The following is a 25,771-nucleotide window of genomic DNA, read 5'->3' on the forward strand; positions in this document are numbered from 1 at the left end:
CGTGTTGTGTTTACAGATCTGTGACACTGACTGCCCGCTGCTCCAGTGCTGAGGAGACTCCGGGGGTGAGAAGGAAGGACGGAAGATGCCGGTCAGATTCAAGGTGCTGATGTGTGTGACACTGACACGTCTACTGTCTTACAGATGTGCCTGATGCTGCTGTTAGTTATCTGTATAGACTGACTGTAATAGAGTACAGGGTGCACTTATATAAGTGAACTGAAATGACTGCATGTCTCCTGTAAGCCTAAGGAATAGACACGACTGTTACCAGACCTGATCATTATTATGGGTGTACAATTATTACAGAAGACTGTTCACATGACTAAAGGAATTATTGCAAGATGTCATTACCAGTCATTGTAGGTCAAGAGAAATCTTAAGGCTCTCTTCTCTGCATACATTGCCTTTACATATACCTAATATGAAGTGACTTATTTGCCAGACATAAACACTTGATATGTGGCTATGTATGCTGAACAATGGCGTATGTCATACATAGGCCCCCATGTTCAAAAATGAAGCATATGTGGCAGAATACACTTTGCTATACAATAGAAGAAAAGCTGAACAGCTGGTTTTTTTTTTTTTTTGCCTCTCATAAAAGTTTGTGTGGCAAATTACACTTTGCTATACAATGGAAGAAAAGCGAAAAAGCTGGTTTTTGTTATAGCTTTTGCTGTGATTTTTTTTTTAATCAAAGTCAGGAGTGAATTCAGCAGAAGGGAGAAGTATAAGTGCTTCTTATATATTTCCCATTCCTGTTGAAGCCAATCCAGTTCTGGCTCAAAGAACTGCAGCAAGGAATAGCTGGCATAGATTTGTTCTTAGGCATAGGCCTCGTTCACATCTGCGTTGGGATTCCGTCCATGGGAGTCCTCATGGGGACTCCCCGAACAGAATACCAAACGCAACTGCAAGCGCTGTGCAGTAAAAGCACACGGACCCCATAAACTATAATGGAGTCTGTGTTCTGGCCACGCGCTTCCCGCACGAATCATGCAGACAGAAAAGTAGATTGTGAACTACTTTCGTGTCCACTTGATCCCTGTGGAGATTTGGCAGCAAGCACATGGACCCCATTATAGTCTTTGGGGTCCTTGTGCTTTCACTGGCACATAGCTGGCAGTTGCGTGTGGTATTCCGTTCCAGGGGAGTCCTCATGAGGACTCCCCTGGACGGAATACAAACGCAGACATGAACCAACCCATAGGGGCTGTTCAGTAAAATTACAATTTGGCTGGTCAGGATCTTACTTCATTATAACTGACTATGATGCAGTAAGTTCTGTTCTCTTAGCCATGGTCAGTCTGGGAATTATACATTTCTTTTCATTATAACTTTCTGGTTCTTTAACTTGTTAGTAATTTTATGACTCTAAAAAGATAGGAAGTGGTATTCCCATGTCAGACATTTATGGCAAAGTTGAAGAACTTTACTATTATTAATATCGATTCTTTTGTTAATACAGGGATTATCAGAATATGACAGGAATTTCAAGTGGAGATCCTATGATGCAGATGAAGATCAGATGTCTAGATGGGCAGGCCTTCCTTCTGCTGAACTTGGTGAGATAAAGTATTTAATTAACAGCAGCATAAGTAACACTTTTAGCTTTAAAGTGTACTTCCAGTTTCATAATAAATATGATTGTAATGCAGACTTGTCACTTGTGTATAATTGTTTCTCTAAATTGTATTAAGCAATTTTGATTTCAAGCTGCAGGGCAAATTGGTGGATAAGATAAGATAATCCTTTAATAGTCCTACCATGGGGAAATTCAGTGTTTTACAGCAGCATGGATAATACAGTAATATATTACAAGAAAGAATACATACAAGCTCCTAGTAGATAGAATAGATACTAGGAGTCATAGCAACTAGGAAGAAAAAAAAAGAAAGACTCGGGATCATTTAGTTTTCTGTGCAGAATGATCTCCACTTAGCCTGATGCTGATTATACAGCCTGACTGCGGTTGGGAGGAAGGATCTCCGATAGCGCTCCTTCTCACACTTGGGGCGAAGCAGTCGGTTGTTGACAGTACTGCTAAGTGCTTAAGTGCTGGGATGGGAGTTGTTCTCTAGCATGGAGCTCACCATGGAGAGTGTCCTTCTGTCACCCACCACCTGTACTGGGTCCAGGGGGCTCCCCAGGACAGAGCTGGCCCTTCTGATCAGCCTGACACGTCTATTTCTGTCCCTGGCTGGTAAGCTACTCCCCCAGCAGGCCACTTTGAAGAATATGGCTGAAGCTACCACAGAGTTGAAAAAGGCCCTAAGAAGTGGCCCCTGGACTCCAAAGGCCCTCAGCCTCCTGAGCTTGTAGAGCCTGCTGTGGCCCTTTCTGTGCAGCGCCTCCAGGTGATCAGCCCAGTCCAGATTATTATTGAGAAGCACACCCAGATACTTATAGGTTTTGATTATCTCAATGCCTGTCCCCTAGATGTCCATTGGTTATGGAGCGTGTCTCCGCTTACTAAAGTCCACCACCATTTCTTTGGGCTTTCCAGCATTAACCCTGAGGTGGTTCTGCTGGCACCATTCCACAAAATCCTGGTTTAAGTCTCTGTATTACCTGTCGTCTCTGTCCATGTCCATGCTGCCACCTGCACTAAAATAGTAAATGTCCTACTGTGCTTCTCTGGTTACTGTATAGGCTTTGTAGTCGGTACTCTACAACCTCAATAGCACTGGCCCTGGAGCTGAACACGGCAACCTAGAAACTACAGCAGGATATTGACTAGTTTTACACAGAAAGCAGAACATATTATGACCAGTCTGCACTGCTGTTTAAAGGGTACCTGAGTTTTCATGAAAGTTGAAATATCTGCAGTGTCTTTCTGGGCAGTCGGTTCTCTGGCTCTATATTCCCCTCATACATGGTGTCCTATCGTTGTTCTTTTCCTCCTAAGAGCACCATTATGGCTGCAGCACGTTTTATATTTGTCTTTCCAGCTTTGGTTGTGTACAATAAAGAGCAGTCTGCTCCCTCCCCTTTCCATTACAACTACTACTGGTTTATTCCAGTGAGTATAATATAGGCAATGCAGGAACACTGAGCTGCAAATACAGGGCAAATACATGCAGCTGTAAAGATCCCTGATTAGGAACAGAGCAATCTAGAAGTATAGTCAGGAAAGCCAATACTACCACTACATAGTTGACAGGGCTGCTCTTATTACTGCTGCTACAGATGATCTGCGTGGGCTTCGGGTATTAACTACCACAGAACATACAATGATGACCTTTCCTGTGGATAGATCATCAATATGAAAAATGCATTTGGGGTTCGAAAATCATGACATGATAAAATATTTAAAATTAAAGAGCAGGTTTAAATTCCCTAAAAATATACCTTGTTAAAACTTTCTGGTCCTTTTGTAGATGATTTTTCTATTTTAATATTATACTTATTTTCTTTTAAAGGTATCACTAGAGAGCCCAACTTTTCTTCAAAACGAAGAGTTCCGTATTATAATCCCCAGATAGCCAAAAGTTTTCATTGGAAAGAAAATAACGGCATTGCTGTAGAAAGTTCAAACTTGGATCAAGATGGTAAGAAGCATTTCTTAGCTGAAGAGAAATTACATACACCAGATGCACCAAGGTTGCAAAAAAGGTCAAGATCCCATTCAGCAGTATCTACAAAGTTGTCTAACAATGGTAGCCCTGAAGTTCCTAAAGTTCGGTCTGCTGATAATCTTGCTGCAGTTCCCACTGTGCAACCGGTGAATGGCAGTGCACCCAAGAACACCGAAAATGAGAAAAGCAAAAGACCTCAGGTACCTAATGATGCAAGTCAACCAAAAGACGCTAATGGGGTAAGCTTATATTGAAACTAAAGTATTTGTTAGTAATGTCAGTAGTTATTAAACATCACATCATTTTATTGACTTGTTTGCTGTATGTTCTGGGAAGTTCTCTTGATATATGAAGGCCCCCATGTAGACCCCCATTTACCAGACAGAAGCCAAAAGGGTGGAATTTTGGCCTCTATAAGCCCAGGATTTTCTTTTCTTGCAGTATGGATCATACTCCAGTTTGGGGTGGCATTGAAAAATGAATGACATCTCAAGAAAGAAGTTTTAGACTGTAAGATGCATCAAATTTATCTAACATTGTACAATGAAATTCTGACCATGGTCATGTGATTTAGAGTCCATTGTCATGTGATAGACACACATGTGCACAACTTGTTACCTGTCAGATGTTTGATTACTGTGCTGTCACTACAAAGAACTGTGCACCTGTGTGTTCATCACATGACCATGGACTGTATATCACATGACCACAGTAAGAATTTCATCCCCTACGGGTAAGCAGAGTGAATGACATGATGATTGTTCCAATTCCCATACACATGACATGTTATATTTCATTACAGCTGCCATGTGGTACAGGCTCACAGATCAGTTCCAATGTACCTATACTTTACCTAACTTGTTCCAGGTACATGAGCCCTTACGCTATGTTCAAATTAGTGCCCATGTGTCTGTTGTCTCAGTCCATCGGGGAACCAGAATAATGGACACATATTGAACACCAGTGGTGCTTGATGGACCCCGTTGACTATAATGGGATCTGTTAGGTGTCCTTTCTTTTAACCCCTTCTCGACATGCGCCGTAATAGTACGGCGCTGCTGGGAAGGGCTTCCCGCAAACCGCCGTACTATTACTGCGGATGCATGGTGCACACACAGAAACTGTGTGCGCACCATGCACAGCGGGTGTCAGCCGTAATACACAGCTGACAATGCCCTGTAACACCTGCGGTCGGGACCGGGTCCGATCGCGGGTGTTAACCCCTGAGATGCCGGTGGTCAACATGACCACCGGCACCTCCGGGGTTTCGTTACAAAATGTTGCCGATCGGCACCCCCCGCGCCGGTTTCGGGGGGTGCCGGTGTTCGTAGGGGCAGCCCGAGGTCTGATCAGTGACCCCGGGTCTGCCCCATCACTTACCCCGTCCTCGCACCTGGCTGATCCTGCCGTAAATGAAGCTGTCAGCCTGTGCGTCTACACAGGCTGACAGCTTCCTATACACTGCAATACACGTGTAACACGTGTATTGCAGCGTATCTCTATTGAAGCAGTGATCAGCCGATCACTGCTTCAATCCCCCATGGGGACAGAAAAAGGAAAAAAGTAAAAATAAAAAAGTTTAAATAAGTTTAAAATAAATTATAAATAAATAAAGACCCAAAAATCCCTTTTTCCCCATATAAAAGGTTTTATTATGTAAAATAAAGAAAAAAAGAAAAAAACATTACATATTTGGTATCGCCGCGTCCGTAATAACCTAGAAAACTGCACAAAATAATGCTTATTCACTACCTTTCCCTTACAAAATGTTCAATAAAAAGTAATCAAATGGTCAGATGAAAACCAAAATGGTACCAATAAAAAGAAGAGGTCTTCCCGCAAAAAATAAGCCCTCAACCAGCTCTGTCTAGCGAAAAATAAAAACGTTATGCCTTTCAGAAGATGGCGATTTTTTTCCCTAAATTGAATTTTATTCTGCACAAATAGCAACGCATTAAAAAATAATATAAATGAGGTATCGCCGTAACCGTACCAACCCGCAGAATAAAGGTAACATGTTGCTTATGCTGTACGCTGCGCGGGAAAAAAAATAAATGCTAAAAAGCAATGTCATTATTGATGTTTCCTTTTACATCCCACCCAGAAAGAGTTAATAAAATGTAGTCAATAAGTTACAGGCCCCAAAATGGCGGCATTGAGAAGCTCATCTAATACCGCAAACACCAAGCCCTCATATGGCCACATTGCCATAAGATAAAAATAAAAATCTACCTTGTACAATGTGAAGACAAAAACCCTAAAAGTCACCAAATCATTAGGACATAAGTGGCTGCAACTAGAAGGAAATGTGTAATCTGTGCGAGCGTTTTCAGGGGACACCCCATATTTAGAGCTTATGAGAGAGAAGACACCAGCGCTGACCCCCCAGAATGCCCCTCTTCCCCGTCAGTGTCATAGGAGCTAGTGGGAAAATAGAATGGGATTTGGTGTACCCAATTTACTCCGCACAGCTTACACATTCACTTCGGGGTTACTAATGCTCACTACATCACTTGATAAATTCTTTGAGGGGTGCCGTTTTCAAAATGGGGTCACTTTCTAGAGGTTTCCACTGTTTTGACTCCTCAAGGGCTTTGTAAATGCGACATGGTTCCTGAAACTAATCACAGCCAGATCTGCCCTCTAAAAGCTCTTTGGCGCGCCTTCCCTTCTGCGTCTCGCTGTGCGTCCATATATTAGTTTACACCCACAAGTGGGGTACTGTGGTAGTCGGGAGAACTTGCCTAACAAATTGTGGGATGCGGTTTCTCCTTTAACCCCTTGTGAATGTGCAAATTCTAGGGCTAAACGAAAATATTAGTAAAATAAAATCAAATTTGAAAATTTCACCTCCATTTTGTATTAATTCCTGTTAAGCACTTATAGGGTTAAAATACTAGGTATATGTTGTTTTGGCTTACTTAAGGGGTGCAGTTTTGAAAATGGGATGATTTATGGGGGGCTTTAATACAAGGGTCTTTCAAAACCCCTTCATAACTGGATTAGTCCCTTAAAAAATGGGCTTTGGAAATTTCTTGAAAATTTTGAATATTGTTGTTTCACTTGTAAACCTTATAATGTCCGTAAAAATTAAAAGGGTGACTAAAGTTTGATGCCGACATAAAGCAGAGATCTGGGACATGAGATTTATTATATAATTTTGGCGGTCTGACTATCTGTATGCAATGCACATCATTTCAAACTTTATAAAATGCATATTTTTCAAAATTTCCAACAAATTTCCTATTTTTTCATAATTAAACACAAAACATATCAACCAAAATTTACCACTAACATGAAGTACAATGTGTTACGAAAAAACAATCTTAAAATCACTTTGGTAAGTTAAAGCGTTCCAAAGTTATTGCCACATAAAGTGACACATGTCAGTTTTGAAAAATTGAGCTTTGTCAGGAAGTCAAAAAGTGCCATCGGCGGGAAGGGGTTAAACTGAAATTGTATTCAAACAAAGACTCTAATGTAGATGTGAACACTGCCTGAATTTGTAGGTTAGGGGTGAATTAGATGTTTACTGTTTGCACTGAATTGTATATTAAAGATTTTTACTTGTAAATATCCTGAGAGCATAGAGAATAAAGACTGATAAAGTTATGCCACATGTTAAGTTTCAGAGGGCTCTACAGAAGAAGGCTGGTTTGAATGTAGCCCCTACACACCATCCACTCAAGTTATCTGAGTACAGAAGGCAATTCGAAAGAAAAAGTCCCCAAGAAAATTCACCATTGCTTGCTGCTGAACAGGTATGTCTCATTATATTATATATATATATTTTATGTGGATTATATTATTATTAGTTATTAATATTATTATTACACTATTATATATCATTTATATATTTAGCATTGTATATGTACCGTATTTTTCGGACTATAAGACGCACTTTTTCCCCCAAAATTTGGGGGGAAAAGAAGGGTGCGTCTTATAGTCCGAATGTGGCGCCTGGCATCCGCTGTAATAGAGAGGCGGATGCCGGCAAGGGATAGATGCAGGTGCCGGGGCCTGAGACATCGCTGCGCTCCTCTTCCCTGCATGAAGCCAGCAGCGGCAGGAGTGATGCTATTCCGCTCCTCCGTCCCCCCGCCGCTGGCTTCATGCAGGGCAGAGGAGCGCAGCGATGTCTCAGGCCCCGGCACCTGTGCTGGCGTCTATCCCTTGCCGGCATCCGCCTCTCTAGTACAGTGGATGCCGGGTCTGTAGTCTGGCTTGGCGGCGCCTTCTCCCCCGGGGCCGGTCCCCACCGGCCCCATACCTGTGAAGTTGCAGGCCGGTTCCTGCGTGGCGATATCACAGGAGCCGACCTGTTCTGGTGACAGCAGGGAGCCTAATGAGGCTCCCAGGCTTGTCACGGCTATATTAGTATTGCGGCTGGGTCTATGACCAGTCGTAATACTAATAGACAGAATGTCCCATAGACGGCAATACAGTTGTATTGCCATCTATGGGACTTGCAATCAAGTGACCGCAGGTTCAAGCCCCCGGGGGGGAATAAAATAGTAAAAAAAAAAAAAAAAGCTTTAAAAATATATAATAAAAATATGAAATAAATAAAAGTTCTAAATCACCTCCTGTCCCTAGAATATATATATAAATGTAGAAAATCATATATCATAAACCACCGGGTTTTTTTTCAATACAAGGTGATCTAAGCAATAGATATTCCCCAAAATGGTATAACTAAAAAGTACATCTGGCCCCGCAAAAAAAAACCACTCTATGCATCCCCGTACAGCTGCAGGGTCACTTGTCAATGTGGCCTTGCAGCTGTTGCAAAACTACAACTCCCATATATTAAATATTTTACCATTTTTTGCTTCAAAATTTTTTTCCCCTATTTTCCTCCTCTAAAACCTAGGTGCGTCTTATAGTCCGAAAAATACGATAGATATATATATATATATATATATATATATATATATATATATATATATATATATATATACACACACACTCACCGGCCACTTTATTAGGTACACCTGTTCAACTGCTCGTTAACACTTAATTTCTAATCAGCCAATCACATGGCGGCAACTCAGTGCATTTAGGCATGTAGACATGGTCAAGACAATCTCCTGCAGTTCAAACCGAGCATCAGTATGGGGAAGAAAGGTGATTTGAGTGCCTTTGAACGTGGCATGGTTGTTGGTGCCAGAAGGGCTGGTCTGAGTATTTCAGAAACTGCTGATCTACTGGGATTTTCACGCACAACCATCTCTAGGGTTTACAGAGAATGGTCCGAAAAAGAAAAAACATCCAGTGAACGGCAGTTCTGTGGGCGGAAATGCGTTGTTGATGCCAGAGGTCAGAGGAGAATGGCCAGACTGGTTCGAGCTGATAGAAAGGCAACAGTGACTCAAATAGCCACCCGTTACAACCAAGGTAGCCAGAAGAGCATCTCTGAACGCACAGTACGTCGAACTTTGAGGCAGATGGGCTACAGCAGCAGAAGACCACACCGGGTGCCACTCCTTTCAGCTAAGAACAGGAAACTGAGGCTACAATTTGCACAAGCTCATCGAAATTGGACAATTGAAGATTGGAAAAACGTTGCCTGGTCTGATGAGTCTCGATTTCTGCTGCGACATTCGGATGGTAGGGTCAGAATTTGGCGTCAACAACATGAAAGCATGGATCCATCCTGCCTTGTATCAACGGTTCAGGCTGGTGGTGGTGGTGTCATGGTGTGGGGAATATTTTCTTGGCACTCTTTGGGCCCCTTGGTACCAATTGAGCATCGTTGCAACGCCAAAGCCTACCTGAGTATTGTTGCTGACCATGTCCATCCCTTTATGACCACAATGTACCCAACATCTGATGGCTACTTTCAGCAGGATAATGCGCCATGTCATAAAGCTGGAATCATCTCAGACTGGTTTCTTGAACATGACAATGAGTTCACTGTACTCCAATGGCCTCCACAGTCACCAGATCTCAATCCAATAGAGCATCTTTGGGATGTGGTGGAACGGGAGATTCGCATCATGGATGTGCAGCCGACAAATCTGCGGCAACTGTGTGATGCCATCATGTCAATATGGACCAAAATCTCTGCTTCCAGCACCTTGTTGAATCTATGCCACGAAGAATTGAGGCAGTTCTGAACGCAAAAGGGGGTCCAACCCGTTACTAGCATGGTGTACCTAATAAAGTGGCCGGTGAGTGTATATATATATATATATATATATATATATATATATATATATATATTTAGCATTTGTTGTTTTTATACGATTAGATTATAGGATGTAGTGCATAAAAGAATGGGCACTATGGTTACATTACTGCTGTATATGATACCCTCTATTATGTAACCCCTTAACACCCAAGGATGTAATAGTGGGTCCTTCTTCGCATGGGGATGTATATGGAGAGGGCACAGGAGTTGAGCTCTCTCCATACACGGTGGATGCCGGCTGTATAATACTGTTAACATTTTAGATCCCCCAGTTAAATGCGACCACCGCATCTAAAGTGCGCAGATACCATGAGCGCCGCCATCTTTAACCGCTCGCCACACTTTGGATTGTCATTATAGGGTGGCATTTGGTTGCCATGACAGCCGGGAGCCTATTGAAGGCTCTCAGGTTTGTTGCTATAAAAGTGAATGGATTTTACTAATCACTTCAATACATTACCGTAGTTTCTACTGGTGTTTTAACTAGTTTCCACATGCTTAATAAATGGCACTATTTCCTTTACCAGGTCATACATAATACAAATCAGTCAGTTCCTCCCTTTAAGTCAATTAAAGTCCAGACAGACACTGAGTATAAAAGTCAGTTTAAAGGGTCGCCACCTGCAAAAGGACCAAAGTTAAGAAAAGACTGGGAAGACAAACATATATTACAATATGACCAAGAACAACACCCTCCTAAAAGAAAGGTAAGGTCTGATTGTGCAAGACACATGCTTTTTAATTTTGAAGGCCATCTACAGATGTACTCTAGCACAAACAGTTGCTTCTATACACTGGTTTTCATACAAATAGAGTACAGAAAAAATGTTTTAGCATGTCACTACTTTTTATGTGTAAACTGTATTTTATTGAAAATTTTACAAAAAAAAATAAAAGGAACAAACAGACAAAACCACAAGGTGTAGCAAGAATGCAAAATGAGGATCAACCATGGGCAGGTCTAATAGTACGGAAACAACCACACATCGCCCGAAGGGGGCCAAATAAGATAAACATGCACCATGAGCATACAACACCAAACAACACAGAAGGTGCTTCCACAGGCGCAACACAGCCCCAAGGGCAGGACCAACAAGACACAAAACTGAAGAGAGAAAATACACCACAAGGACGGAAAACAAAGGGGGAGCAAGAAAACAACAAATGGCATAGAAGCAAGAAGAACAAGAAGACACCAAGAGAGACCCCGAGAAGGAACAAACAAAAAAAAAAAAAAAAAGGTTAGGGGAAAAGAGAGGAAAACTCAGACGAATCCTGAAATATGATCCACGGCCGCCAGAGGGACTCAAATTTAGACGGTCACTACTTTTTATAGTTGCTTTCAGTATTACATATGAGAAGTGTATCATATTATATAAAGGTGTTGTTTGGGAATAAAAGATTACAGACCTATCCTTAGGTTCACAAGGCCTGTTTGGAACTCAGTTTCATTCAAATAAGTGGAGCTGAGTTGCAATCCCAAGCATAGCTGCTGTACAATGTACAGTGTTTAGCTAGTTTGCAAGGAAGATGCATCGCTCCGCCAAACACTGTGATCTTTTCAATTCTGTCCAGGTAAGACCGCATGAAGACCCCCCCAAACGGAATACAAACACAATTGCTGTGCTGTAAAGGCACACGGACCCCACTGTGAGCAGTGTGCAGCAACCACATGGACCCCATTATAGTTTATGGGGTCCATGTGCTTTCACAGCACAGCGCTTGCAATTGCGTTTGTTTTCCGTTCGGGGGGGGTTCCCATGCGGACTTCCCCGGATGGAATACAAACGCAGATGTGAACCAACCCTTACTTGATTTGCGAATCCTGATGTTTCTGAACGTTCACAGAGTCAGCAAGTGGCCTCATTATGAGCAAGGGATAATTAAGCATCCCTTTAATTAAAATACTAAATTTAATAAATAAAACCCCATTGCCTGCTATTCAAAAATGTCTTTTTCTATGTTACTGTCTTAAACAATGCTAATTTTGACTTTTAAACATAACAAAATGTAATATTTCTGTGTAGGATAAAAAGAAAGACATTAGTAGAGGTGGATCTGGCCTTGCTCACATGGATACATCAGAGAAAGAATCAGAAGAAATAGTTAATCGAAAGATTCTTAAAGAAAAAATTCTTCAGCAACTCAGAACTCCAAAGTATTATAGGTATCGGTCATACTAACTCTGTAAGCATTAAAGTGATTATGCATTTTATGTCTAGAGTATTTGACTCTTGAACTATAACCACTATGCAAAAGGTCTTACACCGTAAAAGTCTTTCATAGTAAAGTCTTAGCCTGGCTGCACAGTAAGGCCAGGGTCCCATGTTGCGGGATTGGGGTGCACGTTTGGCACAAGAAAAGGCCTTGTCATCTCTTTACACCTGAAAACTGCTGTAGAGGAATTGCTAAATCTGCCCCATTTTTATTACATTTCAGTGCATTTTTTGCTTCCTGTGTTTTTTCCGACATTTTCCTGTAGACTCCTTTATTGGAAAAAAAAGGCAGAACAAAACACCATTAACACTGTGGACAAAGAAAATCCAAATATGCCAAAAACATAAAAACAACATTGCATTTTTACAGTGCTAATTTTATGTGAAAAAGCTGTACTTTCTTGTATGTCTTTCTGCTTTTTTCATATACTCTTATTAAAGGTATAGTTGGGACATAAATATTAAGGCATGCCCTGCAAATCGAAACAAAAGACTAAGAACCTAAAGACAGCTAATATACTCTGTTCATGTGTCATAATTTTATTATTAATGTTTTTGAAGTTATTGTGCTTATAGCAATATGTATAAAAACAAGCCTAGTGATTACATTATATCTGATCATTGTTTCTTGAATTCCAGGAAAGCAAAAACTGAGTATTCTGCAAACTTTTTATCACCTTCAGAATATAAATACAAGGATGGTGCCTGGTTTAGGAAGAATGAGGTGAGTAATTTATATATAAGGAAGAGCTAAAGTTAATAACCATAGCCTGTTTTGACTAATATCCGTTTAGCAGATTGCTCATAGGCTGATATCAGCACAAATATGTCTTTATATAACATGTAAATCACAAAAGATAAGTTCTATTTGGGGTAAAATCTTTTAAGGTAGGCCATAGCTCCCAAGTGTCCCGATTTCCGCGAGACATTCACGATTTCAGACTGGTGTCCCGCGGTCCCGGACAGCCTACTACATGTCCCGCTATTCCCCTGATGCGTGCCTTCATAAATAAACTTTATTAGATCTACATCTGTTATGTTATGTATTAGATCACCAGCTGTTATCTCCGGGGAAAAGCTTATACTACAATCCTGCGAGGACCTGGCTGATGACATCAGATGTCACATGACAGGGGGAGGGGCGTGTCTATGCTTGAAACACGATCCTTCACATGAAGAAGAGTCATATCAGTGGAGGAAAATGGAGAAACGGCAGGTGCCTGGTGTACTGTGAGAGGGTAGAGATGTGGGGTGCAGGGTGTACTGTGTGAGAGGGGCAGAGATGTGGGGTGCAGGGTGTACTGTGTGAGAGGGGCAGAGATGTGGGGTGCAGGGTGTACTGTGTGAGAGGGGCAGAGATGTGGGGTGCAGGGTGTACTGTGTGAGAGGTGCAGAGATGTGGGGTGCAGGGTTTACTGTGTGAGGGGGCAGAGATGTGGGGTGCAGGGTTTACTGTGTGAGGGGGCAGAGATGTGGGGTGCACGGTGTACTGTGTGAGGGGGCAGAGATGTGAGGTGCAGGGTTTACTGTGTGAGGGGGCAGACATGTGAGGTGCAGGGTGTACTGTGTGAGGGGCAGAGATGTGGGGTGCAGGGGGTACTGTGTGAGGGGGCAGAGATGTGGGGTGCAGGGTGTACTGTGTGAGAGGGGCAGAGATGTGGGGTGCAGGCTTAGTTTTTACTGCGTTCATTGTGCAGCCAAAATGACATGTCACCTGTATTCTATGTTTTGGTACAATTCCTAGTGGTCTTGAACCCCAGGGGGTCTGATCACTAATGCAATGCATTACAAAGCTAATGCATTCCAATGCATTGCAAAAAAACGTCATTTCTATTACAGGCTACATAGAGTATCCTGCAATAGAAAGTATTGAATGACAGGCCGGGGAGTCTTCACAAGGCTTCTGGCTGTCATAGAAACGGGACGCAGGCCCCAGAGCTTGCTCCGGGTGCCTGCAATCAATGGGGAAAATAGCGGCGCCCAGGCGCCTCCGATAAAAGGGTGCCTTGGTCAACTTTGACCGAGGCACCAGAGGGGTTAATGCCCACGATCGGTCCGCGGGCATTAGTGCATGGTGTCTGCTGTATTAAATATAGTTAAAACATAGTTAAACACCTGGCATGAGCCATACTAGTACAACAGATGTCGGGGCGTTTTCCTCTGCGGACTTTCTGTACCCAGTATACCAATACAGAAAACACCAAACTTTTTACAGGTATAATTGACGTGCTGAGATTTACAAAAACACAAAAAGTGTTACCCCGGTTCACATCTGCATTTGGTATTGTGTTCGGAGAGTCTGCTTGGGGACCCCCAAGCGGAAACCTATACGCATTTAAAAAGCAGTTACCTAACCAACCACACGAACCGTCCGACGTCATCTTCTGGCACGCCTTCCTCTTCTTTCTTATTGCAGCAACGCCCTCTGGTCCTAGCTCTTCCCCGGCTTCATCGTCTTCTTCTGTGTGCGTAGTAGCGCTCCCTCCAGGTGTACAAAGGGGGGGGGGGGATGAGCTACTGAGCATGCTCAGTATGGTCAGTTCCCCTTAGAACTACACGAGCGTACTGCTCATGCGCAGTATGCTTGCAATCTTCCATTGAGAAAAATGGCGCCAGAGCGTGAGCAGTAGCGCTCCAGAGGCAGCGCTACTACATACGCGCATGACTTGAACCAATCCCGCTGGAAGAAGAGGACGATGAAGCCAGGGAAGAGCCAGGACCAGAGGGCGTTGCTGCAAGAAGAAAGAAGAGGAAGGTGTGCCAGAAGATGACGTCAGACAGTGCACGACCGCCCACCATGCATGATAAGTATAATTAGCATATTTGTTTTTAGGGTACTATTTTAAAACGGGGGGGTTTAAAATAAGAGCAGCGGTGCCTGAATAGCCTTTTTAAAGGCTATTTATGCATATGTGGGGCTCATATAGCAAAATTTTGCTGATAGAGCCCCTTTAACAAATGAGGTTTTATGTTTGTTGTATTGTTTGATATTAAATTGCGGGTAGTGCTATGATGTGCAATCTAACAGTATATTTACACTAAAGGATGGCATCCTACCGGGTAGTAACTGCTTCACCACCTCAACCAATCAAGTACATCCTACCAATAATTGCTACAAATATCTCTGTGAATCAAGAATGATCTACAGTTTGGTTTTTTTTTTTTTTTTTTTTTTATTGTTTATTTATATAGCACCATTAATTCCATGGTGCTTTACATTTGGGGGTAACATACAGTACACAAAATATACAGGTAGATATAATACTAACAGTGACCGACCGGCACAGTGGGGTGGAGGGCCCTGCCCGCAAGAGCTTACAATCTTCTACCTGCATCAGTCTGAGAGAGAGTGTAAGGGTAAGTTCACATGGGGTATTTTGGACCGGAACTGGAGGTGGAGGCGACTCGGCCTGAAGAATGAGCATCTTGCTTCTTTTTCCTGGAGCTGGAACAAACCAGCTCCCGGAAAAAAACACTTGACCGGCTCCCATTGAAATCACAGGCGAATACGTCCTCAAAATCCTGACCAAAAAACCCAGTGTGAACTTACCCCAACAGTAATTCTGATAGACTGTAGTAGCACTAAACCTGGTATCGCATTTAACAGCTAGGTGGCAGCAGTGAACTGTTATTCTGATTTCACCATGCTTTATTTATTAGAGTTGTATATTGAACTGTTCTCTGTTCCTTTCTTTAGGATTCCTCTCTCAGTGTAGGCTCCATGTGGGTTGCTGAGGTTGGTTCCTAAGTTCTCTATTTACTCTTCAAGCTATACTATTGCCTACTTCCCATTGTAGTGTATTCACAGCATGCAAATGCATGATATCTGCAAACTATGTTCTCTTCTCATTGTACATAATAATGAACAAGTGTGATCTATAATTTATTAAGGAATCGCTCTTTTTCCTTAAGTAACTACAACTGATGTAAAAAATGCACTCGTCATTAGTCTTTTTTCACCTAACTTATCTTAAGATAAGTCGTTGGTCATTCACTGGTATAGGAAATCACAGTACCATAATTACTAGCCCCATCCCCCAACACTCAAGTCCCCCACATACACTTCACTGGGGCATACAAAAGCTACAAGGAGAGGCTGGCTAATGACTTAAACAGTGCTAATACTCTAGTGGACACCACTCAGTGTGCACCACTGCTACAACTTAGGGGTAAGATGACCAACTACTCACATTCCCTAGGGATGCCTATCACTATTGCAATGTTACTGCGCATGCAGAGCTATCCTATCCCTTACTTTGCCTATGCATTTCAACTTAGGTCTTAGAGCCTAATCGGGAATCTAAGTCTTGTATTTAGCTGATCATAGAGCACAGCACTAGTAGAAAACAAAAAAATAGGTTGTAATGTTGAGTTGAGGCTTTCTAGTCCCAGCCTGCCCCACTTTCCGCCCATTATCACAGAAATTTACAAGCAGGCACAGATAGAGGGATGTGCCACAAATTTGGTGCCTTGCACCAAATGGGCAGCACATTATCACCCATCTAGGCCATAAAAATGTTGTAGGTGGGATAATAAATTCCCCCATTATCTGTTTTCACCTAAATAACTTATTCTTATTACAAAGTCTACCCGGCACTTATTTCTGTCCTATTTCTGTTATATAATATATCTGCTTGCTATTTTTAAATTCCCTTTGTCAACTGCTTTAGGCTGAAGCCCCACTTTGTGAAAATGCAGTGTTTTACAATACCTGCAAAGTGAATGGGCTTATTCTAGCTAATTCCATCCACACAATGCAGAAAAGAAAAAATCAGCATGTCAATTATACCTGGGGTAACGCTGAAGTTTTTAGTATAAGTATAATAAGGGCAGAAAGTCTGCAGAGGAAGACATTGCGAAAAAAAAGTGATGCATTTTCGCAGCTTTTTTTTACGCAGTGTTCGTTTGCTGCATTTTGCTACATGGGGCCTTAGCTTTAAAGAAGTTGCCCAAGCACATTTTTTATATTTTAAATATGCTAGGTGAGCTGAAAATATATTTTTAAAAAATCATACTTACCTGTGCCCTGGTGCTCCGGAGTCCTCCCAGCGCGGACTGGTTCTTCTACTCCAGCATCTTCTCAAAGTCAAACTGCTCACTGGCTGTGACTTCCCAGATCCCTTCTGCTGAAGCTGCTGATTACCCTCAGGTGGTCACGTGATCACTGAGGCCAATCAGCAGCCCCAGGAAGTGCCACGGGATGTCACAGATAGCGACATTGTATGCCCTTCACTGAGTCCGATGATTGGCTTCAGTGGTCACATGCGGCAGGGATTTCCAACGGACGATATTAATGGACCAAGAGGACCAGACCACACTGGGTGGCATTGGCGCACCATGGAAATGTGAGTATGAATTTTTTTTTTTCACTGCCCCCGGCTGATTTGAAAAATAAGCTTGTTACCCATTATTGCCTTGACAATACCTTTAAGCATTTATAATTCTAGATATTTTTAAAGCAAGTTATTTGTCTGTTTTCAATGCATTTAGGTAAAAGAACTACGAGAGAAAGCAGATTACTATAGACGTCGTTGCCAGGGAACTCACTTCTCCCGCGAACACCTCAATCAGATAATCTCTAACTACAACAGACTGTGGGATGTGACCTCAGACTCCAATAATGAGGAAGATCTGAGCAGGAATATTAAGGCTCTAGATCTGGCTGGGTAAGTATCATGTCCGTTCATTATTATGTTACCAAGTAAAAACTACTAAATTACCGTATATACTCGAGTATATACGGTACATATCATCTGTTTCTTGCGGTGCCCCTGAACAATTTGTCATTTTTATTATTAAAATCCATTCTCCAATTCAAGATATGGCCCCTAGACATTTATATGTAAATTAACTCCTATTCACCAAGTGGGAGGGAACCTTTTAATTTCTATGAAAAAAACAAAAAGTTACCACCCATATGGTTAATAAGGCCTCAGTCATATGTCCACATCTGTGGACATGTGAGATCCGTGCTTTTTGTATAGATATCACTCCACCCTTCTCATCTGGGGATGTTGGGTTGATCTGCTTTTCACATCAATTTTTCTTTGTTGCAATTTATATTTTTGCAGTTTGCAAACATCTTCAAAGAAAGAAAAGTTGCAGCAATCAATTGCAAAATTGCCATATAATACTGGGAATCTTGGGGTTTCAGATGCTTCCACACTACCAGTCCGTAGGAAATTAATTTGGGATGATTATGATGATGCAGCAAATATTGAACCTTTGCAACTTGAGGATGAATCTGATGATTTGGAAGAGAGAGACCATGAAAAAGAAGAGAATACAACAGAACAGAACTCAGAAGACTGCAAAGGAGGAAAAAGTACAGCAAGGTAGTTTTTTTTTTAGTTATGTTATTTTATCAGTGACAGATTTTTTTTTCCGTTGTATTTAAACGTATAGTCATTAAATATAGACTTTTTCGTATTATAGATAAATGGTCAGGACATAATTTATGGCTGTAATACTTTCCATATAATATGGCACTATGAATAAACTCATAACCTAACCTGATTTTATGGGGAGTTCTGCATTTTTATAATCATTTGCATTATTAAGTATATGTTGTAAAATCTTCTGCCTTGTGGTTTATCTATAGCCCTCTATAATTGAAATGAAGTAATTGATTTTCCTATATTGGGACAAAGCTGCTTAACACCAAAGGGCATTCTGCATTGTTCTCACATTTTCCGTCAATCACCTGAGTCTATAACCTTTAATTTGGCAGTATCAGTGTTACTATGCACAGCTAGTATCATAGTATTCTTGGAGTAGAGCAGAGAGGTGACTCAGCAGGAAGTTGTGAGCTCGGCATCACTAGAACACGTAACGGAACATATAGCCACAATGCTGCTGTAGTGTCATAAGGAATCTGAAGGTTTTTCTGAGTTCCAGGTTTCTTTGGTTGGCAAGAAGTGAGCTCACTATTCTCCATGATACATAGAGGAACAGCTCTCTTAACCACAAAATGTTACTATTATGTCATGAAGAAACAGTAAAGCCCTTTTATTTCCAGGTTTCTGTATGTTAGGAATGCTGTTATGATGAATGAGAGTTTCTTTTTTTTTTTCTGTAGCTGTTTGCTTATGAATCAGTAAAAAGAGGAAAGTAAAGTACTTGACAGATCACTTTCTTGTACATTCTGCAACACAGAAATAGCTAAGGCCTCTTAACACATTTAGATATTTGAAACCTGTTTTATTGTCTTTGGACAGTGAAACTTATTGTTTTTGTTTATTTTTTTAACACCATCTTATGGTATATTCACATCTGTGCCGGTGGATCCATTAGGGTATGTTCATGTTCACACGGCGGGAACCTTTCCGCCGTGTGACTTTCTCACGTGGCTAGCCGCAACGGATGCTGATGCAGTGCATTTGCATCCCGTCGTGGCATCCCGCTCCTGATTAGGTCCAAATGAATGGGCCTAATCAGGAATGAGTCTCAAGCTGCGGATTCCCCGGCTGACACAGCAGTGAAGTCTATGGGAAGATAGGGCATATCGCTTCTATTTCCCAATAGCTGAAAAAACAGTCGCTAGCAGGAAAAAAAAATGAGTGGCTCCCATTGAAACGAATGGGAGTAATTTTTGCAGGCGGATTCCGTGTCAAAATCCGCCTGCAAAAAATTCCTTGTAAACACACCCTTAGGAGCCTCCATCACAGATTTATTATAACTCACAGGCAAAAAAAAAGTCCTGCAAGCAGTAATTTGTTGTCAAAATTGATGCCAAATACCAAAATGATGGACGCCATCACACATACCAAGCAGACCCTATTATAATCACTGTGGTCCATTAGGATCCATCTGTGTCTGTCCTATGATGGATCCATCTATGTCAGGATTTCCGTTTCTCTATTGTGTTATAGTAAAAAAAAAAAAAAAAAAAGGAAATTGTGACAAAGATGTGAACGTAGCCTTATATGGCACTGTACTCAGTTGATGAATTTATAAAGAAATACTTAAAGACAATGCAACAAACAGCTTAGCAAAGAAAATATAGTAAAATATTAGGAAAGAGAATTGTGCATATTATATTAGACACAACATTCTTTTCCTAGAATCAATGGAGCAGGAAACCTGTCACCATATTTACAACCGTTACATCACCAGCGTCTTGTCATGCAGCTTGGATTTAGTTTTAAACTTGTCAGTATTTTTTTTGCCACCTTTATGAAATAAATATGTTAGATGAGTACTAGAGTGCGTCTTCGCAGATGTAACTAAGAAAAGTACACCAAAGTGTTTTGCATGCTCAGTGAAGTGAGGTGCACCATTGTCTACTCCATCTGTGCAATCCGCAAGCTTCCAAAGTTGCTGAGCTTATTTATGTTTAGAAAGTTATAGTTTCATTTACTTAAATAGCTGGTTTTGATATTTCCAGGTTGCAGTCATACTAGTTGTTTAGTGGCCCCAAACCTGGTGACAGGTTTCCTTTTATGTATTTACATCACCTTATCTATAAAGCCCTTGCACCACCAGGTTGTGGACATAGTGATTGTTTAGTGACCCCAAAACTGGCGACAGGTTTCCTTTAATGTATATCTATAAAGCCCTTGCATCACATTTTCCATCTCAAATGAATGTCAGAAAATGTGCACTATGCTTCAGAGTTATGCCAAAAGCAATTTATTTTTACAGATTTGTTGTCACTTTTCTAGTTTATACTTTGCGTTTAGTGTATTCCAGATCCGTCTGCCTAATACATACTTCATGCTGGATGGGGAAGAAATAGCGGCACCCCTCTAGTGCAGTGTGCCAGTATTAAGAAATGTCCACCTTTGACTATAGGGAAAAGAGATGACTAGTGCAGAAAGTATTGAGCACTTTGTTCTATTGTACATACCTGTCAGGAACTTAGCTGAGAGGCTGGGGCTATAAAATGAAATAACATAAGAATGCAAGATGCGACTACTTATAGTGTTTACTTATGGACACGAAGAGTTGCCTAAAAGCTGTATGCACAAAAGGGTAAGGTCTACTTGTCAGTTGAACAGCGCCACATAGCATGTCTGAGAAGTATTCTTTTATGAGAACTATAAGTATGTGCTGAAACAGTATTTTTCTTTGTCTGTATTTAAAGTAATTTACTTGTCTGTATATTTTATAGAACTAATGATGCAACATATAGTCCTTCTGAGAATCAGTCTGACATTTCGTCAGTGTCAATGGTTGAGGGAAGGCTTCCAACTCCAAAACTAAAAACATGTGGGCTCGCACAGAGGACTCATCATGACCGGACTACTCCTACCTCAGGTAACATTTTGGTAAAGACAGAGAATTAACATACACAGGTTGTATACCATGTCCATTTTTATACATGAGAATTACAGATATTGGAGCAAAACTATTTTAGTCCTAGACTGTGGAGCTGTAGCAAGATCTGATTTAATGCCTGGTTTACCAACCAGTAGACCAACCTTACGTCATATGTGGATTTAAAGGGATTCTATCATTAGAATCCTATTTTTTAATATCAACACGTAGGAATAGCCTTAAGAATGGCTATGCTTCTCCTACCTTTAGAAGTCTTCTCTGCGCCGCCGTTCCAGTGATATTCCTGGTTTTCTGCGGTATGCAAATGATTTTTCACACTAGAAAGGGACTAACATTTATTAAATTGCTAAAAGGAACTATGACTGTGATATTAACCCCTTAGCGACCCTTGACGTAACTGTACGTCATGGGTCGCATGGGGATGTATGGAGCGAGCTCACACGCTGAGCTCGCTCCATACAGGGCAGATGCCGGCTGTATCATACAGCCAGGACCTGCCACTAACAGCAGCGGTCGGTGCCCGAGCCGATCGCTGCTGTTAACCCTTTACACACTGCGGTCAAACGTGACCGCAGTGTGTAAACGGCGGCATGGGCGCCGCCATGTTTTGCCGATCGCCGCCCTCCTGAACATCACATGAGGGCGGTGATCTGTTGCTATGACAGCCGGAAGCCTATTGAAGGCTTCCAGGCTTGTCTCTGCACTAGATCTATTAGACGATGCCAGAGGCATCGTCTAATAGAAGTGCTGCGATTTTCCTATTCACTGCAATACTGTAGTATTGCAGTGAATAGTATGAGCAATCAGACCCCCTAGGTTTCAAGGTACCTAAGGGGTCTGATCATAAATGTAACAGAAGAAAAAAAAAAGTTTTTAAAAGTATTAAAAAAATTAAAAAAATATAAAAGTTCAAATCACCCCCCTTTCCCTAGATCAGCTATAAAAGTAATTAAAGAACATTAAACATAAACATATTAGGTATCCCCGCGCTCCAAAATGCCCGAACTATTAGAATATTAAAACATTTATCCCGTACTGCGAACGGCGTAGCGGCAAAAAAAATAAAAACAGCCAAAAAGCGTTTTTTTCAACACTTTGCCTCCTATAAAAAATTTAATAAAAAGTGATCAAACCATCAGATCTTTCCCCAAATGGTATCAATAGAAACGTCATCTTGTCCCGCATAAAAAGACACCACAACCAGCTCCATACATGGAAATATGAAAAAGTTACAGGTGTTAGAACATGATGACACAAATTTTTTTTTCTATTTTGCAAAGTTTATCATTTTTTTAAAAGTATCAAAACATTTCAAATACTATATAAATTTGGTATCACCGCGTTCGTACTGACACGTAGAACACAGGTAACATGTCATTTGTACCAAACAGTGAACGCTGTAAAAATTAAACCCATAAGAAAATGGCGCAAATGCATTTTTTCTCCAGTTGCACCTCATTCTGAATTTTTTTCCAGCTTCCCAGTGCATTGCACAGCATATTGAATGGTGCCATTACAAAGTACAATTTGTCCCGCAAACAATAAGCCATCATGTGACTCTGTGAACTGAAAAATGAAAAAGTTATGGCTCTTGAAATGTGAGGAGGGAAAAACGAAAATGCGAAACCAAAAAATGGCCTGGTCCTTAAGGGGTTAAAATGCTGCAGGCAGTAAAGTGCTGTAAACCTACACCAGCACTGCATTCTATGATGACTGAGGATTCAGAATAGTGTTGCAAGGGATTTACTATTGCTACAGAATGGTCACTGTTTACCAAGAGTTCCTGCTGTAGCCATAAGTAAGTTGCCTTGGTAAAAAGAACTTGCTCACAAGGAGGCACACACAATCTCTGCGTGCTTCTGTCCCTGGGGAGTCAATTCAGGTCACATGTCTTATATTTCTTAAAGGAGCACACCACCTGCTGACCCTACTACCCCAATGGTGAAGACATGTTACATGTCCAGTAGTGGTACATTTTATCTTGTGGTGTTGTTTTTTTTTAGGTGGTGCTCTTTTAGTATCTCCAAGTAAACATCATGACAGTTCAGAAGTTGAGCATAAAAAGATCTCCAAAAAGGATCCAAAAAAACTAGTATCCAACAGTTTACATGAAAGAAAATCCAAAAAGGTAAGGCAAATATTCTAAATGTAAAATGGAATAGGACGTATAACGTAATTCTTTGTGATGACACTGTAGTTGTTAGTAATATGACTCAGAAGCAGTGTAGTTTGGATTACCTTGTAGCTTTCAGTCTAAATTAGGTTAAGTGGTCAGCGTGAGGAAGGGAAAATTCTTGTCACAAACTGAGCGTCCGCTGTATACTGGCAGCAATGGAAAGAATATATAAATGATGTGTAAACTTCTGAATAGTGTTAAGATGCAGAAAGTGACTTTGAATTGATGAGTCATTTAACCTGGTATTGTAGACACCAACGATTATAGATTTATATATTAAGTTGTAACACCAGCGCCCTGCCTTTCCCAGTAGACCTAGCTGCTTGGCTACCTCTGTGTGTGCTCCTGTCTCTTCAAGAATTTGTATTCATCCTTTCTAACTTCCGCTTGCTAATCCCTTTCTGCCTGTATGTATTTAAGTCTGCTTCATTGGTCTCACTTTTGCATCAAATGCATTGGATTGGTGGGGCGCACACCACTGGTACTCACACAATCTTAAATAAAGTTCCTGAATCCCCTGATTTCAGCCAAACTAGTTTAAATGGATTTACGATTGAGCATGCTACTGATCCATGCACCTCCCATGTAGTGAAGGTAAAAAGTAACAGAGATCTCATGACACCTATTCTAGTTATCACTTGGGTACCAGAGGTGCTGTTCTTAGCTGGCATAAAGATTTAGCACCTGTTCAATGGAAATGTATGTAAATACTCTTTAAGGGAGTCTGTCACCAGAACTCAACATATCAACCCAGCCCAATAGAGAGATGGGTTAGGGTATCCTGAATCAAACAACTTTTTCCCCTTGAATCTATGCCTCTGTTGTTGAGATATCACCATTTATGTCTATAAAACTGCACATGGTCCGTTGTAACGACCGTCAAAATAAAGTTCATTTTTATCCTTTTTCATGGATCCCTTCACGTACTGCAATATATGAGGGATCTGTTAAAACGGAGCGCCCCTCAAGAGGAAGACCTCAATTCACAAAGGAAAACAATGTCAGGTTAGGGTCACCTGATTCAATCTCTTTCTGGGATTGGGTTGACATTCTGGTGATGGCCTCCCTTTAAAATTGATGGGAATGTGATTTATTAATAACTAACTTCATTAATACTTTCTAATTTATGTTTCAGGAGGAGAATGATCATCCTGTTAAATCTCCCCCTGTGGCTGGTCTGAAGACCATGGATCCATTGCCATTAAGAGAGGATCCATGGCCAAGTCCACCTGTTTCCAGAAAAACTTCTCCAGCAGCTCTGTCATATCCAGTCAACAAGCCTGTAGAGAAACCTTTTGTCCTGTCACCTCAGCAGTGGACTCCATCATGTCGAATACATGGTTCATTGAGAGATCCTGAGTTTCAGCATAATGGTGAGATTAAAGGACTTGTCAGCAGCAAACCATTTCATACTATAGCCCAAAATAAAATAGAAAAATCTACGCAAGATTTGTGTTGCATAGGCTAAAACAAGACTTCTCATGTACAGTGTGCTAGCATATATTCAACCCTTAAAATAGCACATTAGGATGACAAAAAATGTATTACATTTCTTAATATTTTCTTTTCAATGGCTTCAGGGTGGCACTTTCATCTAATATTAGCAAATGTTCATCTAATATTAGCGTTTGATGTATTAGTTTAATTACTGTAATTCCCCTTTTTTCGTTTCAGGAAACTTTAACAGTTCCTGGTTTTACAATGCAGAACGTAATGAGCATGATAGCATCGAAGGTAAGGTTTATGAACAAAAATTGGGTATAAATCATATGCTCAAGCCCTAAGTTGAAACAATATTCTAGCATATCATAAAATATAACTTTTATTCACTGTATTTAAAACTAAACAAGTCGGCTAAAAAGGGCCCTATAGTTTTATCAAACATCCAAGATGTGATAAATCATCGATCCCTCTGAAAATATATAAACAACTCACAAGGATCATGAAAATTATGGAAAGAGTGATGCCCTCTTTAATGGGCGGTATTAGCATTAAACGGGAGGAAAACAAAGTATCACTCCGTATAAAAATTCACGGAGGTCACCCCATTCAATTTATATATAGGGCTCCCAAATAAAGAAAGGACCAACACCCTCTGATTCTGATGTATGTTTCAGCAGGTTAAATGGTCCAATCCCTATTTATTTCTTTTCCTTTTTTTTTGTTGTTTTTTTTGTTTTTTTTACAGATGACCGTCTTTCGCAAATATCTGCTAGGTCTGCAGCTTCAAGTTCTCTAGCGTCTCAAATTTTAGAACGTGCGCAGAAAAGAAAAGAGTACTTCTGGGGAAAGTGACAGAACAAGTCAGCAGCTGATCGCTGTATAT

General features: G+C 41.0%; 1 protein-coding gene across 1 annotated transcript; it reads left to right on the top strand.

The window, feature by feature from the left end:
• MDM1 (Mdm1 nuclear protein) lies at window positions 1–25,770 on the top strand. Its single transcript, XM_075274415.1, has 15 exons — window positions 1–103; window positions 1,472–1,568; window positions 3,426–3,820; window positions 7,208–7,342; window positions 10,302–10,481; window positions 11,802–11,941; window positions 12,630–12,714; window positions 15,688–15,726; window positions 17,481–17,656; window positions 18,062–18,325; window positions 21,103–21,248; window positions 23,273–23,397; window positions 24,581–24,818; window positions 25,120–25,179; window positions 25,634–25,770. The coding sequence occupies exons 1-15, from the start codon at window positions 86–88 to the stop codon at window positions 25,738–25,740; spliced, it is 2,205 nt and encodes a 734-aa protein (XP_075130516.1). The 5' UTR covers window positions 1–85; the 3' UTR covers window positions 25,741–25,770.
• Window position 25,771: the final 1 nt, after the last annotated feature.

The sequence above is a fragment of the Leptodactylus fuscus genome, chromosome 5 (assembly GCF_031893055.1).
Source record: "Leptodactylus fuscus isolate aLepFus1 chromosome 5, aLepFus1.hap2, whole genome shotgun sequence".
NCBI classification, from domain to species: Eukaryota; Metazoa; Chordata; class Amphibia; order Anura; family Leptodactylidae; genus Leptodactylus; species Leptodactylus fuscus.